This window comes from Osmerus mordax, chromosome 2 (genome assembly GCF_038355195.1).
Source record: "Osmerus mordax isolate fOsmMor3 chromosome 2, fOsmMor3.pri, whole genome shotgun sequence".
NCBI classification, from domain to species: Eukaryota; Metazoa; Chordata; class Actinopteri; order Osmeriformes; family Osmeridae; genus Osmerus; species Osmerus mordax.
In genome coordinates this window covers 3,713,717-3,731,748 of record NC_090051.1, presented here as the reverse complement: position 1 = coordinate 3,731,748, position 18,032 = coordinate 3,713,717, and the positions used below count along the sequence as shown (strand labels likewise).

At 42.6% G+C, this 18,032-nt stretch overlaps 1 protein-coding gene across 1 annotated transcript in view; it reads right to left on the bottom strand.

The window, feature by feature from the left end:
- LOC136959394 (protein NLRC3-like) overlaps positions 1 to 13,873 on the bottom strand; it is a 68,832-nt gene extending 54,959 nt beyond the window's left edge. The window contains 8 exon segments of the mRNA XM_067253721.1: positions 8,445 to 8,561; positions 8,974 to 9,090; positions 9,932 to 10,048; positions 10,644 to 10,760; positions 11,661 to 11,777; positions 12,739 to 12,855; positions 12,979 to 13,209; positions 13,823 to 13,873. Of these exon segments, the coding sequence (XP_067109822.1) occupies positions 8,445 to 8,561; positions 8,974 to 9,090; positions 9,932 to 10,048; positions 10,644 to 10,760; positions 11,661 to 11,777; positions 12,739 to 12,855; positions 12,979 to 13,112 (836 nt within the window). The 5' untranslated portion in view covers positions 13,113 to 13,209; positions 13,823 to 13,873.
- Positions 13,874 to 18,032: the final 4,159 nt, after the last annotated feature.

Sequence of the window (18,032 nt, the reverse complement as noted above, 5' to 3'; positions counted from 1 at the left end):
GCTTGAAGCTGTTGTCCTGTAAGCCGCCTGTCACACAAGCTGTTCACTCTCAGAAACTTGTCTTCTGATTCTGTTGTGGCTTTGGGTCTGCCAGACCTCCTCCTGTCAGTTTCCTCTAGTTTCCAGGGGCCTTTTACATTTACATTTAGTCATTTAGCAGACGCTCTTATCCAGAGCGACTTACAGTGAGTACAGGGACATTCCCCCGAGGCAAATAGGGTGAAGTGCCTTGCCCAAGGACACAACGTCAGTTGGCATGACCGGGAATCGAACTGGCAACCTTCAGATTACTAGCCCGACTCCCTCACCTGACTCCCTTTTGATGGTGTAGGAAACTGTACTCACTGAAACCTTGGCTTTATTGGCAATTTCTATCTAAAGTAAAGACCTACACTTTTAAGGGTTTATTATGGTCTGTCTTCCTTTGTTAATTGAAAAACCTAAACAATTTTTTTTAACCTCTGGCAGTTTACCGCTTACCTTTGTACTGTGGTGGAATTTTAGAATATAGTTAGAATGTATGTGTTTTATATAGATAGATAATGTAATGAACTGGGGCTTTGTAGGATGCAAGCTCTGTAGAATGGATGTAGTAGATTGTCTGAAGGTATTTATGATACCTAACTAAGAGCCAGGGGCATGGAGAAGGAGGACGTCAGCTTGAGTTCCCGTGACCTGAGGATCAGTTGATCAGGCCGACCTGACCTTTTGGCTAAGGAGATGGCCAAGTCAGACATTCTGTCTGTGTTTCATTAATTATCTTCTGACTTAGAGAAGTAGCTGCTACATCAAAGGACTGTGGGACACTGGCTTGGGAGTTTATTGTCTTAGACTGTCATTGATCAGTGCTAGCCAATCACAGAGACCACTGCATTGATTGATTAGGACCATCTGTTCTAACTTTGTATAAGGCTGGGTTTTATGGTTGTTCTTCACCTCTCTCTCGAACGATCTGTAGGTTACAGCTTGCATGTCCTTCGCTATGACGGGTCCAGAGTACTCTGTTAATCTTAAGTTTGTACAAACTAAATAAATTGTATTGAAACCGCCATTCTTGACTCATCAGATTACACAGAGCCGCGATAATATTCCATGACAGTACCATTTCAGGTTGTTCACTGGACTTGAACTGCTTACATTTCAATAAAAATTGATAAAATGGAGGTGTTCTAAAACCTTTGACCGGTAGTGTATATATTCTAGTTTAAAGTTGTAACATTCTTGTCCGCATTCTGTTCTCTTTTTGCTTTAATGTTATGTTACATGTAGCAGGACCAACCTCAAGGAATTCAATGGCAAATGTTACCTTCTGTGATGTGTGAAATTACCAATAATGGGAGTCAGGTGACTGAGCGGTTAAAGAATCAGGCTAGTAATCAGAAGGTCGCTGGTTCGATTCCCAGCCGTGTCAAATGACGTTGTGTCCTTGGGCAAGGCACTTCACCCTACTTGCCTCAGGGGGAATGTCCCTGTACTTACTGTAAGTCGCTCTGGATAAGAGCGTCTGCTAAATGACTAAATGTAAATGTAATGTAATAAAAGTGTGTTTAACTTCCTAAAGAGCAGCGTTGCACCTGACACTTAAGGCTGAAATATACTTCACGCTAAGTACGTGTCCACATGCTGAATGGCTGCAGCACGTATCCTGCGTTTGTTTGGTGCCTACTTTGTGCACGTCTCCCTGTCCAGGTAAATGTACAATAATATGAGGAATAGTATATCTTAACCCTTGTGTTGGAGCCATTATACAACTTTGTTTTGTTTTATTTATATACCACATTGGTGATGCAAATAAATGGGCAGTTTTATGTTTGAGCACTGGGTGGAGCATTGTCTTTGGGAAGGCATATAGGTAATTAACAGCCAGGGATACACAGGTGTGTGGCTAGGTGGAAAAGCATACAGCTTTTCACCGTGTCAGGTTTGTGTGTCATTGTTTGATTTGTGTGCAAAAGAAAATGAATGGAACTAATCCAGAAATGAAATGAAATGGACTGTATTGCTGTATTGTGTGCTACTGATTACAGAGTCCATAAAGGTGCCGCAGATGATAGTCCCTCCAGTTCTCTCTTTGATGAAGCCATGAGTGAAACTCTGTTGTCTAAATCAACCATACAAATACATTACGGATTATAACTTTACTAATGTCTCATGTAGAACATAAATACAGACCTCAGTGTCTCCAGCTTGCAGAGTGGATTCCCCAGTCCAGCAGAGAGCAGCTTCATGCCGGCATCCTTCAGATCATTGTTATTTAGATCCAGTTGTCTCAGGAAGGAGGTTGACTTCAGAGTTGAGCTCAGAGAAGCACAGCCTTTCTCTGTGATGTGACAGCCTGACAGCCTGTAGAATGTAATCATGATATGGATTACTAACACTACTATCTTCTATAGGTAGAAATAAAGAAAATCAGTCTGATCATTTCCTATGGGTGTTGTGGTGAGTTACTGTTGCAAGCTGAAAACAACAGGGGTGTTCAAACAAGGTGTTCTCATATAGAGCTTCTCTCCTCTGGAACAGACTTCATGTTTCAATAAGGGAGGCTGGCACTGTCTAGGTGTTTATTAGGGTTACATCAAGAGCACTGAGTTGGAACTCTGATTATCTGTGTTCAACATCCATTTGCACATTTTATTTCCATCTCTACTCTTGATGCATGATTATGCTTTGCTTATGTTCTGCACCTCTCTTAGTCACCGACCACCTCTGGAGAAGTGGAACCCTCACTGAATTGCTCCTCCCAGGCTTTCTTAAATGTTTTAACTATGAGTTTTCCAGAGTTTTTCCTTGTCTTCCTTGAGGGTTTAGGTTGGTTTAGGTGCAGTTCTATGGGCCCTCTGTGACATTGCTTGTAGAAAGGGCTATACAAATAACATTGATTTGAACACAATGACACGGTAGTCAGTAACCAATGTGAAATATTAACCTGCCTGAGAAGCTGATGTCACTGGGCTGGATTGTACCTGTGGAATATTCTATCTCTTGTCGTATACTGAGACATCATGTGGTCATCCTGAGGTATTTCTATTATGATTATAAGAAGAATTATAAACACTACTACCCTCTGGAGGTAGAAATAAAGAATCAGTCTGTCATTTTACTCTCAAACACCAAGAAGGTTTGATTAGTCAGAGGACTGTCTGTTCAGGTTGGCTGACTTTACTTTTATCTCAAATGGAATCGTACCAAACTATAGTGTCAGAAATTGTACATGCAGTGCACCTTTTTCTTTCCTTTTTAAAATGTGGAGAAGGACCATTTTGAGGGAGGAACAGAAGGGTAACATTTGCAGTGGCCTCTTAAATTTTACCCTTCTGTTCCTCACAAAATCGTCATAGTAGTACAATACACCAAGAAAGTATTACATATTACATCCAATAGCAGGTCTGTCAGTATACCAAGCAGTATACGTTTCTGGCTATTTCTGACACACAACCCTTGATGCAGGGATAGTGGTGTCAAGCACAGGGACAACAGTACACTAGCAGACAGATACAAAACACAATGCCATGTCAATCTACAATAATATAATGAAGTAGTATGTCTTAAATAGATTCCTGTCTCACCCTGATCTGTTTCACTCATCTCATGTTTGTCTCCACCCCCTCCAGGTGTCTCCCATCTTCCTTCCTACCCTCATTTATCCCTGTGTTTTCTGTTTGGGGTCAGTTCTTCTTGTTTGTCGAGCCGACAGTACCAGCATGTTTTTCTCTACCTCCTTTAGTCTTTTCTGCCTCTTAGTTCCCCTGGTCCTTACATCCTGCCTGCCCTGACTTCGAGTCTGCCTGCTGCCCTGTACCTGAATGACTCCTTGTGGATTACGACCCTTGACTGCCCTGACTTTTTCATTGGCCGGACCCCTTGTACCTTTAATAGACCACAAACTTATGACCAGTGTGTGATTCATTGCGTGGTGTGAGATTATAACTATAGTTGTGTCATGTTGAACATGAATACAGACCTCAGTGTCTCCAGCTTGCAGAGTGGATTCCCCAGTCCAGCAGAGAGCAGCTTCATGCCTGAATCCCCCAGGTTGTTGTTAATCAAGTCCAGCTCTGTCAGATCTGAGGAGGGGAGAGCTGAGGCCAGCGCTTCACAGCACCGTTCTGAGAGGTTACAGTCATTCAGCCTAATAACATAAGGAGAACATGAGACATCATCAGTCATGTTTTGTATTATAGGAACTTCTGATAATCAAACACTATCACAATATGTGCTGTTGTAATATTATATAAAAAAAGCTAATGCCTTATACATACAGAGCAGCTTTGGAGTTGTTGACCACTGGCAGCAGCCTCAGAAGACCTTCCTCTGATCTGGAGTATTTCTTCAGGTCAAACACGTCCATCTTCTCTTCTGAAGTCAGCAACACAAAGACCAGAGCTGACCACTGTGTAGATGAGAGCTTTTCACTGGAGAGACTTCCTGAGCTCAGGTAGTGTTGGATCTCCTCCACCAGAGAATGGTCATTCAGTTCATTCAGACAGTGGAACAGATTCATGCATCTCTCTGCAGAGGGATCCTCTCTGATCTTCTCCTTGATGTACTTGACTGTTTCCTCATGGCTCTCTGTCTTGTGACTTTTCTGAGTCAGTAGGCTTTGTAAGTCAGTCTGGTTGGACTCCATTGAGAGGCCCAGGAGGAAGCGGAGGAAAAGGTCCAGTTGTCCATTCTTACTCTGCAAGGCCTTGTCCACAGCACTCTTGTAGAATCGGACTTCTGGTTTCTCTCTGAAAAGATCCACTTCCAGGTCCACTTTTTTGGAACTGGAAGCTGATGGAGTCTCAGACATCAGATTCTCATCGTTGTTGATGAATGAGAGAAACACAAACACAGCAGCCAGAAACTCCTGAAAGCTCAGATGGACAAAGCAGAACACCTTCTCCTGGAAGACTTTACCATCCTGTCTGAAGATCTGTGTGAACACTCCTGAGTGCACTGAGGCATCACGGACATCAATTCCACACTCTGTCAGGTCTTTCTCATAGAAAAGCAGGTTGCCTTTCTCCAGCTGGTGGAAGGCCAGTTTTCCCAGTGACAGAATACTCTGAATGCTGTCTTCATCCCAGTGTGGATCGGTCTCAGTTTTCCCAGCATACTTCACCTTCTTTTGTTTGGTCTGTAACACCAGGAAGGTTGTGTACATCTCAGTCAGGGTCTTGGGCAACTTCTCTTTCTTCTCTGTTCTCAGCATGTGTTCAAGGACTGTAACAGTAATCCAAGAGAAGACTGGTATGTGGCACATGATGTAGAGGATCCTTGATGTCTTGATATGGGAGATGATTCTCCTGGCCAGGATCTCATCACTGCATCTCTTCATGATGTACTCATCCTTCTGTGGGTCATTGAACCCTCGTACCTCTGTCACCAGGTCAACACACTCAGAAGGGATCTGATTGGCTGCTGCAGGTCGAGTGGTGATCCAGATGAGAGCAGAGGGAAGAAGCTTTCCTCTGATCAGGTTGGTCAGCAGCACATCCACTGAGGTGGACTTTGTGACATCACACCAGCTCTTGTTCTTTTTGAAGGCTAAGGGCAGTCGACACTCATCCAGACCGTCAAAGACAAACAGAACGTTGTACTTGTCGTAGTTGGAGATTCCTGATTCTCTGGTTTCCGAAAAGAAGTGATGGACAAGTTCCTTCAGACTGAACTCTTCTCCATCCAACAAATTCAGCTCTCGAAACGGAAGAGGAAAGATGAACTGGATTTCCTGATTGGCTAGTCCCTCAGCCCAATCCGTGATGAACTTCTGCACTGAGACAGTTTTTCCGATGCCAGCAACTCCTTTTGTCAAAACAATTCTGATATGTGTGTCTCGTCCAGCTGAGGGTTTAAAGATGTTGTTGCATGTGATGGCTGTTTCTGTTCTTGCTGATTTCCTGGATGCTGTCTCAATCTGTCTCACCTCATGTTCTTTATTGATCTCTCCACTCTCACCCTCTGTGATGTAGAGATCTGTGTAGATCTTATTGAGAAGAGTTGGGTTTCCTTGTTTAGCTATGCCCTCGAACACAGTTTCAAACTTCTTCCTTAGTTCAGATTTGAGTTTCTGTCGACAAATCTGAGCACGCTCATCTAAACAAAAAACAACACGTTAAGTGCGTGTTTTTGTTAAATGTAGTTTTGATTATTCACAGATTATGAACTGACAATGTGTCCTTGACATTCAATTCAAAACAAATTTCCAATCTATGACCATTTATCAGGTACACAATAATGAAACAGCTTAGTATACTCACACATGGTACAAGGTCATATGAAGATCTACACAACATTGGGCTACTCTGAGTCTCATAACTTTCTTTGTATATCTAACCTTCATCATATACCATCAATCGGTCAACTCAGACTAAATATGGAGTCTCTTACTTTTCTCCAGAGTGTCAGCCAGCTCCTTGTGGTTCATGTTCCTCAGGACGTGCAGTGTGATCTTCAGAGCTCCCTCTCTGGCACTGCTCTCCTGCTTCTGATATTCAGGGTCCACCACTTCCTGGTCCTCCCTCTGACTCTCTAAGCCTTCTGGGAAATCTGAACTCAGAATCCTCTTCATCCTCTTCATCTCTTTCTTCACAAACCTGATGACAGTCTCCTCAAGCACCTGAAACAGAGAGGGAAGATGGCAGATGAACCAGGAACTCTACACAGTAGAACAATATGATTAAAATGATTCTGTCTTGTTTTTACTTTAGATTAACACAAAACTCACTGTGAATATGGAGGACAAGTCCTCATGGTGACTCTGGTCTGACTCAGACTTCTCCTGTTGATCTCTGAGGACAAGAGATGACATTACTTAACCACATGAACCACATGTACAAGGGCTGATAATCTACTACAGAGTGTATCATACATAAGCATGAGTGGTAAACCTGACTGTATCCACTCATGCATACACACAGACACACTGTATAAGAGTGATACCATCACTACCAAATAAACCATCTTCTATGGGTATCTAACCCCAACCATTCATTAAAGATAGGAGCACTGTCACCCCCAGGTAAACAAGTGTGTTGTGTTTCAACCAGACACTGAAGAATGACATCAGGGTCCACCTCACACAGGGCTGCATGTTTGCTAGCAGCCTGCTTTAGACACTGCAGCACTCCTCCACCCAGGAGTTGAAGACCTTCTGGTCTCAACCAGTCTAAGAGGGCTGAGCCCCGCCCGGTCTGTGCTCATACCAGGCCTGGTACCTGCAGGGCTGGACACTGACTCTCATGCTGTCTGTGTGTGTGCTGTGTGTGTCTGTGTGTGTGTGTGTGTGTGTGTGGTGTGTCTATGTGTGAGTGTGTGTGTATGTGTGTAGGTAGGTTATTGTTGTCAAATGTTCACTAGAGCTACACTGATCTTTCTTATTTGAATGTAAAGCTATTATAACAAAATTACTTGTTTACAATAAATGTCAAGCCTTTTAAAGTGGAGAAGTAACTCACAGGCTTATCCTGGAGTTCGCTCTAGTTTCTACTGAATTAGAGAGAGCAGCTTTGAATCATTTGCAGGGGTGTCCATTATCCGGTGATATACGGACACCTACTTACGTAGTTGCAGCAAAACTGTCTGTTCACCGTTCTAAATTATTGCGCTGGCTACATAGTATATGAGCCTGTACAAAGTGAATGAAATAAGTAACCATAACAACAGGGACGCAGTCACAGCCTCCATTTACAATTATATTCTATATATGTGATATGATGAGGGATACTTTAGCATCTACAGTCAGCATCTCTAACCCTGTGTTTTAGTAGGGATGTGATGAGGGATACTTTAGTATCTACAGTCAGCAGCTCTAACCCTGTGTTTTAGTAGGGATGTGATGAGGGATACTTTAGTATCTACAGTCAGCATCTCTAACCCTGTGTTTTAGTAGGGATGTGATGAGGGATACTTTAGTATCTACAGTCAGCATCTCTAACCCTGTGTTTTAGTAGGGATGTGATGAGGGATACTTTAGTATCTACAGTCAGCATCTCTAACCCTGTGTTTTAGTAGGGATGTGATGAGGGATACTTTAGTATCTACAGTCAGCAGCTCTAACCCTGTGTTTTAGTAGGGATGTGATGAGGGATACTTTAGTATCTACAGTCAGCAGCTCTAACCCTGTGTTTTAGCAGGGATGTGATGAGGGATACTTTAGTATCTACAGTCAGCAGCTCTAACCCTGTGTTTTAGTAGGGATGTGATGAGGGATACTTTAGTATCTACAGTCAGCATCTCTAACCCTGTGTTTTAGCAGGGATGTGATGAGGGATACTTTAGTATCTACAGTCAGCAGCTCTAATCTGTGTTTTAGTAGAGATGTGATGAGGGATACTTTAGTATCTACAGTCAGCAGCTCTAACCCTGTGTTTTAGTAGGGATGTGATGAGGGATACTTTAGTATCTACAGTCTGCAGCTCTAACCCTGTGTTTTAGTTTAACCAGCAGAGGTCAGTACATACCCTTCCTCATTAGAAGGCCCTCCTCCATCACTGAACATGATAGGTGGATTCATAGACCTGTCACTCTTCATGGACACACAGCTGGGTACAGGTGAGGCTGGTCTCTGCTGTCTCATCCTGTCAACAAATACAACAAAGTGTCTTACAAACATAAATCACTAAAGTAGACACCACAGATATATCATACTGTCCAACATGTGTTGCTGTAGTCATTCATCAGTAGGGTCAGATCCAGGCTTTAATGTTGCTGTTCAACTTGAATGAGAGTCAGAAAGGCAGGTTTCCAGACCTGTTGTTACTCTGTATCTCTCACTGTGAACCTTTACCACATGGTCTGTATGTCAACCAGGCTGGCAGTCAGTATCTCTAACCCTGTGTTTTAGTAGGGATGTGATGAGGGATACTTTAGTATCTACAGTCAGCAGCTCTAACCCTGTGTTTTAGTAGGGATGTGATGAGGGATACTTTAGTATCTACAGTCAGCAGCTCTAACCCTGTTTTAGTTTAACCAGCAGAGGTCAGTACATACCCTTCCTCATTAGAAGGCCCTCCTCCATCACTGAACATGATAGGTGGATTCATAGACCTGTCACTCTTCATGGACACACAGCTGGGTACAGGTGAGGCTGGTCTCTGCTGTCTCATCCTGTCAACAAACACAACAAAGTGTCTTACAAACATAAATCACTGAAGTAGACACCACAGATATATCATACTGTCCAACATGTGTTGCTGTAGTCATTCATCAGTAGGGTCAGATCCAGGCTTTAATGTTGCTGTTCAACTTGAATGAGAGTCAGAAAGGCAGGTTTCCAGACCTGTTGTTACTCTGTATCTCTCACTGTGAACCTTTACCACATGGTCTGTATGTCAACCAGGCTGGCAGTCAGTATCTCTAACCCTGTGTTTTAGTAGGGATGTGATGAGGGATACTTTAGTATCTACAGTCAGCAGCTCTAACCCTGTGTTTTAGTAGGGATGTGATGAGGGATACTTTAGTATCTACAGTCAGCATCTCTAACCCTGTGTTTTAGTAGGGATGTGATGAGGGATACTTTAGTATCTACAGTCAGAAGCTCTAACCCTGTGTTTTAGTAGGGATGTGATGAGGGATACTTTAGTATCTACAGTCAGCAGCTCTAACCCTGTGTGTTAGTAGGGATGTGATGAGGGATACTTTAGTATCTACAGTCAGCAGCTCTAACCCTGTGTTTTAGTAGGGATGTGATGAGGGATACTTTAGTATCTACAGTCAGCATCTCTAACCCTGTGTTTTAGTAGGGATGTGATGAGGGATACTTTAGAATCTTCAGTCAGCATCTCTAACCCTGTGTTTTAGTAGGGATGTGATGAGGGGTACTTTAGTATCTACAGTCAGCAGCTCTAACCCTGTGTTTTAGTAGGGATGTGATGAGGGATACTTTAGTATCTACAGTCTGCAGCTCTAACCCTGTGTTTTAGTTTAACCAGCAGAGGTCAGTACATACCCTTCCTCATTAGAAGGCCCTCCTCCATCACTGAACATGATAGGTGGATTCATAGACCAGTCACTCTTCATGGACACACAGCTGGGTACAGGTGAGGCTGGTCTCTGCTGTCTCATCCTGTCAACAAATACAACAAAGTGTCTTACAAACATAAATCACTAAAGTAGACACCACAGATATATCATACTGTCCAACATGTGTTGCTGTAGTCATTCATCAGTAGGGTCAGATCCAGGCTTTAATGTTGCTGTTCAACTTGAATGAGAGTCAGAAAGGCAGGTTTCCAGACCTGTTGTTACTCTGTATCTCTCACTGTGAACCTTTACCACATGGTCTGTATGTCAACCAGGCTGGCAGTCAGTATCTCTAACCCTGTGTTTTAGTAGGGATGTGATGAGGGATACTTTAGTATCTACAGTCAGCAGCTCTAACCCTGTGTTTTAGTAGGGATGTGATGAGGGATACTTTAGTATCTACAGTCAGCAGCTCTAACCCTGTGTGTTAGTAGGGATGTGATGAGGGATACTTTAGTATCTACAGTCAGCATCTCTAACCCTGTGTTTTAGTAGGGATGTGATGAGGGATACTTTAGAATCTACAGTCAGCATCTCTAACCCTGTGTTTTAGTAGGGATGTGATGAGGGATACTTCAGTATCTACAGTCAGCAGCTCTAACCCTGTTTTAGGTTAACCAGCAGAGGTCAGTACATACCCTTCCTCATTAGAAGGTCCTCCTCCATCACTGAACATGATAGGTGGATTCATAGACCTGTCACTCTTCATGGACACACAGCTGGGTACAGGTGAGGCTGGTCTCTGCTGTCTCATCCTGTCAACAAACACAACAAAGTGTCTTACAAACATAAATCACTAAAGTAGACACCACAGATATATCATACTGTCCAACATGTGTTGCTGTAGTCATTCATCAGTAGGGTCAGATCCAGGCTTTAATGTTGCTGTTCAACTTGAATGAGAGTCAGAAAGGCAGGTTTCCAGACCTGTTGTTACTCTGTATCTCTCACTGTGAACCTTTACCACATGGTCTGTATGTCAACCAGGCTGGCAGTCAGTATCTCTAACCCTGTGTTTTAGTAGGGATGTGATGAGGGATACTTTAGTATCTACAGTCAGCAGCTCTAACCCTGTGTTTTAGTAGGGATGTGATGAGGGATACTTTAGTATCTACAGTCAGCAGCTCTAACCCTGTGTTTTAGTAGGGATGTGATGAGGGATACTTTAGTATCTACAGTCAGCAGCTCTAACCCTGTGTTTTAGTAGGGATGTGATGAGGGATACTTTAGTATCTACAGTCAGCAGCTCTAACCCTGTGTTTTAGTAGGGATGTGATGAGGGATACTTTAGTATCTACAGTCAGCATCTCTAACCCTGTGTTTTAGTAGGGATGTGATGAGGGATACTTTAGTATCTACAGTCAGAAGTTCTAACCCTGTGTTTTAGTAGGGATGTGATGAGGGATACTTTAGTATCTACAGTCAGCAGCTCTAACCCTGTGTTTTAGTAGGGATGTGATGAGGGATACTTTAGTATCTACAGTCAGCAGCTCTAACCCTGTGTTTTAGTAGGGATGTGATGAGAGATACTTTAGTATCTACAGTCAGAAGCTCTAACCCTGTGTTTTAGTAGGGATGTGATGAGGGATACTTTAGTATCTACAGTCAGCAGCTCTAACCCTGTTTTAGTTTAACCAGCAGAGGTCAGTACATACCCTTCCTCATTAGAAGGCCCTCCTCCATCACTGAACATGATAGGTGGATTCATAGACCTGTCACTCTTCATGGACACACAGCTGGGTACAGGTGAGGCTGGTCTCTGCTGTCTCATCCTGTCAACAAACACAACAAAGTGTCTTACAAACATAAATCACTAAAGTAGACACCACAGATATATCATACTGTCCAACATGTGTTGCTGTAGTCATTCATCAGTAGGGTCAGATCCAGGCTTTAATGTTGCTGTTCAACTTGAATGAGAGTCAGAAAGGCAGGTTTCCAGACCTGTTGTTACTCTGTATCTCTCACTGTGAACCTTTACCACATGGTCTGTATGTCAACCAGGCTGGCAGTCAGTATCTCTAACCCTGTGTTTTAGTAGGGATGTGATGAGGGATACTTTAGTATCTACAGTCAGCAGCTCTAACCCTGTGTCTTAGTAGGGATGTGATGAGGGATACTTTAGTATCTACAGTCAGCAGCTCTAACCCTGTGTGTTAGTAGGGATGTGATGAGGGATACTTTAGTATCTACAGTCAGCAGCTCTAACCCTGTGTTTTAAAAGGGATGTGATGAGGGATACTTTAGAATCTACAGTCAGCATCTCTAACCCTGTGTTTTAGTAGGGATGTGATGAGGGGTACTTTAGTATCTACAGTCAGCAGCTCTAACCCTGTGTTTTAGTAGGGATGTGATGAGGGATACTTTAGTATCTACAGTCAGCAGCTCTAACCCTGTGTTTTAGTAGGGATGTGATGAGGGATACTTTAGTATCTACAGTCAGCAGCTATAACCCTGTGTTTTAGTAGGGATGTGATGAGGGATACTTTAGTATCTACAGTCAGCAGCTCTAACCCTGTGTTTTAGTAGGGATGTGATGAGAGATACTTTAGTATCTACAGTCAGAAGCTCTAACCCTGTGTTTTAGTAGGGATGTGATGAGAGATACTTTAGTATCTACAGTCAGCATCTCTAACCCTGTGTTTTAGTAGGGATGTGATGAGGGATACTTCAGTATCTACAGTCAGCAGCTCTAACCCTGTTTTAGTTTAACCAGCAGAGGTCAGTACATACCCTTCCTCATTAGAAGGTCCTCCTCCATCACTGATCATGATAGGTTGATGCATAGACTTGTCACTCTTCATGGACACACAGCTGGGTGCAGGTGAGGCTGGTCTCTGCTGGATTGGGCTTAAACACAACAGAGACAGACCTTCAGTCTCTCATTTATTCTGACTAATGATGATGTCATAATATCACTGCTGAGCTCTGAGATGGAGAACAGTCATGAACAGGTATGGATTCTCATCTTACCTCTTAGCTTTGGTGTCCATGTCATGTTCCCCAGAGAGACTCGTTTTAGAGGCAGGGACCCCCTCCTCTCTCTCCCCAGGGTGACTCATTTTAGAGGCAGTGCCCCCCTCCTCTCTCTCCCCTGAGAGACTCATTTTAGAGGCAATACCACCCTCTTCTCTCCCTCCACTCTCTAAAATACAGAACGTTCCTCTTCAGGGTCTGATTAGTAGAAGTATTTTGAAGCCAGACCTGTAAACAAACAAGTTAGAATCCAACCTTATTAAACTGCTACCTCAAGAGAAGAAGGATAGGATAACTTACTTTTTACCCTGATTCATAACACCCCTCTATGATGTAAACAACTCAATTAAAACACATACAAAACAAAAACTGTTCATTGATAAACATTGATAACACACCAATGTGACAAAAACAGCTTTGTTAAAACTACTTCAGTATCTCAGTCTGATACTGACATAAGATAAGACAACAAGTACTGAGCACTAACTCACTTCCTCTTAGAAAAACCTTAACGGACCTGTCACATGTCTCTGTGGATGTACGTTAGTTTTTAGTATATGTGAAGAAAAAAATGTAATTGGAAGATTTATAATTCGTTTCTAAACGACCATCAACACCATGGCTGGTTAATTATATGAAACAATAAAAGTGATCTTGATATTATTAGACCATAGTGAGTTAGTTATAACTTGTTGCATGTTGGCCATTAGACTGAGCGAAAGGCCGTTTCATTTCCTGTTAGAAAACTGTGGTACTAAGATGCCATAACTCTGAAACCTCCCCTTCTCTTTTACTGTATGTGTACATTGATACTGGGAAAGAATATTGTAAAATGACTTACTTTAAAATCTTCTTTTCAGTTTGAGAATCTGTTTTACACATTCTTTTAGTCACAAAATGGATCCTGTAAAAGATATTTTGACTTTCACTTTCACCTAACCCTCCTCTTTCATTTCAGGCCTCACCCACCTCCTTATATCAGCCAATAGGAAACAGGAGGAGCTGAAACTTGATCCTAAGAGCAGGAGCTGAAAAGAGACAAACACGCAGGAGAAACACCACACATAAGAAATGTAATGATCTATTTCATTATATAATGTATATAGTTGATTTTAATGAATCCACAACATATGGCTAAGAAGCTACAATTAGATGAATCTATATGTAATGTATGGCGCTAATGTTCACATTTCAGTAGAATATGATTATTAATATCATGGTGTTCTGTTCTGTCTCTGACACCTAAACTGATGATTCAGTGTGTTCTCAAGCAGCTTTGCTTTAGATCTAGAACAGTTACTTCCAGTTTTTTGCCAACTGCTAACACACTAAAATGACATGCACAGCACAATTATTTAAACTGACACACCCCTCTTTATCACACACAGTGAGTTAGACACCCCCCTCCCAAAAACTCTTTTCAAGTCTCCAAAAGTCTAAACACATTTTCTGCTTTACACACATTTTGCAATTCAAAATGGCACTTTTTAAATCAATGGTCAATTGTTACCACTTCATTCAGGAAGTAAACACTATGAAAAGACCACAGATGAGCACTACCTCACTTCCTCTTACAACAAGCTCCACTCCATCATACTGCATCATCAGCTGTACTGAGCACGAGCTCACTTCCTCTTACAACAAGCTCCACTCCATCATACTGCACCATCAGCTGTACTGAGCACTACCTCACTTCCTCTTACAACAAGCTCCACTCCATCATACTGCACCATCAGCTGTACTGAGCACTACCTCACTTCCTCTTACAACAAGCTCCACTCCATCATACTGCATCATCAGCTGTACTGAGCACTACCTCACTTCCTCTTACAACAAGCTCCACTCCATCATACTGCATCATCAGCTGTACTGAGCACTACCTCACTTCCTCTTACAACAAGCTCCACTCCATCATACTGCACCATCAGCTGTACTGAGCACTACCTCACTTCCTCTTAGAAAACCTTGATGGATCAGTAACATGTGTGTGGATGTATGATTATCTATGTTTAGAGTTAACAGGGTTACAACAATGTCATTGTAATGACAGTATTTAGAATAACTTGATAAATTACCAACAACAGCATGACTGATTCATTAAGTGAAACAATAAGTTATTTTGATCTTGTTGGATCATAAAGTAGTTACACATCGATTAACATCAATTTGTTGTGATTCACTCTCCATCTTCAACCGTATTCTCCAGGATCTAACAGGGTTGGAGTTGCCTGTTCAAATAACTGCTAGCCTAAGGCCACTTTTGTTGCCTCACCCATTTCTTATTAAGAATCATTCATTGTTCACGATGGGTTAATTAAAATGTTTATTGATAAACTTGACAAAATGTGGGCGTTTCAACAGCCATGTCAGGTCAAATTTGGGAGCGCACAATCACTAGTTAAGTGGTGTCTATGAAGACTAACGTGTGATATGAGTCGCGTACGCAGTGTTCATTAATCTGAGAACAACTTTGTGTACAGAGTTTTCCAGTTTTCTGCGTTGACATACTGTTACGGATGAATTTACACAGAGTTTAATACACTTGATCTCTGTCCTGCCTTACAATCTCCTGCAACTCAGTCTCCTTCCCCCTTTAGAGAGAAAGAAGGGAGGGTTGCAGCTCAGTGGTTAGAGCACCTGACTGCAGCTCAAGAGGTAGCAGGTTCAAATCTCCCCCTGTACTGGATGTTGATTTGGATAAATATCAGTAAGAACCGTGTGAGAAAGTAGGTTATATACTTCAACTTGTTACACATTAACATAAACCCCTTGAAACCGACCCCTGCACAAAGAGACACTTTTACATATAACACACTATTAACCCCTACCAGAACTCTCATGCAGCAACACTGGAGTGAGAGACACAGAGACAGAGAGGGGCAGGTGTGTGTGTGTTCATTATGCAGAGAGATGGAGAGAGTAATGGACAGAGAGACAGAGGGAGAGAGAGAGGCAGGTGTGTGTGTGTTCATTATGCAGAGAGATGGAGAGAGTAATGGACAGAGAGACAGAGGGAGAGAGAGAGGCAGGTGTGTGTAGTGTGTGTATTATGCAGAGAGATGGAGAGAGAGACAGAGGGAGAGCTGGTGTGAGACAAATGAGTAGATGAAATAAGAGTCAGAAAGTCAGGAAGGGAGGGACTGTCAGAGCTGCTGGTAGAGGTGTTCATACTGAGACACATCACCAAGTCTGACTCTGCAATATCAGCATTGGATTATATTCTATTATTTAACACATTATCACTTTCAACAACCTTAACTCAAGAGACATAATGAACAGTGTAATCTTATCTAAAGCATCTTTACTGCCTTCTCTGAAACTGCTCTCTGTCATCACATGTTCTGTAAGAACACCCAGTCCAGTAGACATCTGTACTGTAGACAATGATTAACAGGAATGACTAAGGATCTGTACTCTACATTTGTACTCAAAATCACCTTCAGTACCATGAAAAACTAACTACTGACAAACAAATATTACCATTAAACCCATTAAAATCCTTCACTCTCTACTAGATACAGTTATTCATGTGAGTGTCCAACCAAATGTTCCAACGGTTCAGCTGTGTCTCTTGACCATACCCTGGTCCTCCATTCAGGAGGATTGTAGGTCTGAGCGTTCAACTAGAATCATCCTCACTTCCTACCTGACCTGAACATGATCCCTGGAGGGACTTACCTCTGCTTTCTCCTGGTCTGAATTCACAAACACAACGTCAAGCCAAGCAGGCATTGTCCTTCATGCTGAAGAAGAAATCTGTTGATGCTGTTTGTGCTGCTTCCAGGAGTGTCTCTGGAACATTATAGTTACAGGTTCCGGACAATACAACAGGTCGAAGTCTGGTCATATAGTCGCTATCATTCATTATAGTAGCACGTACACTGAACAGTACAATAAAACAGGTCAGAGTCCAGTGATATAGACCCCATCATGAGAGCTACCCTTCAGGTAGGAGGGCCCTGGGTGTACTGTCACATCAGAACATCAGACACAAGTGAAGTTACAGACCTACGACTAACTGGAGAAAGACAATATCCCTGAGACAAGATCTTTATTGATGCAGAGTTGTTGGTCTGGATATCTACAGGACTTCAGGTCCCAGAATCCACCTCTCCACTGCCCTTGTTACCTGAGATCACAGTGACTTCACAATGCCCTGGTGGCAACACACTCTAGAATGTTGAATCATTAACAGCATGAACATCATAAAGCAGATTATTACACTCTGACCAGAAGTTCTGCTCTCCTGTATAAACCCTGCCCTATCTCCCCTGTCCCCTATAGACCTGCTGTACCTGGACTGACCCTCACCTGTCTCTGACCACCACACTCCTATAGACCTGCTGTACCTGGACTGACCCTGACCTGTTCCTGACCACCACGCTCCTATAGACCTGCTGTACCTGGACTGACCCTCACCTGTCTCTGACCACCACGCTCCTATAGACCTGCTGTACCTGGACTGACCCTCACCTGTTCCTGACCACCACGCTCCTATAGACCTGCTGGACCTGCACTGACCCTCACCTGTTCCTGACCACCACGCTCCTATAGACCTGCTGGACCTGCACTGACCCTCACCTTAGCCGTTGTCAGAGCGAGGAGTGGGCTTGTTAAACAGTGATTGTAAAAAGGTCGAGATTATTATGCAGAGATGGAGAGAGTAATGGACAGAGAGACAGAGGGAGCGAGAGAGGCAGGTGTGTGTAGTGTGTATTATGCAGAGAGATGGAGAGACAGAGGGAAACATCAGACAAGTCTAACTCTGCAATATCGACATTGGATTACATTCTATTATTTAACACATTATCACTTTCAACAACCTTAACTCAAGAGACATAATGAACAGTGTAATCTTATCTAAAGCATCTTTACTGCCTTCTCTGAAACTGCTCTCTCTGTCATCACATGTTCTGTAAGAACACCCAGTCCAGTAGACATCTGTACTGTAGACAATGATTAACAGGAATGACCAAGGATCTGTACTGTACATTTGTACTCAAAATCACCTTCAGTACCATGAAACACTAACTACTGACAAACAAATATTA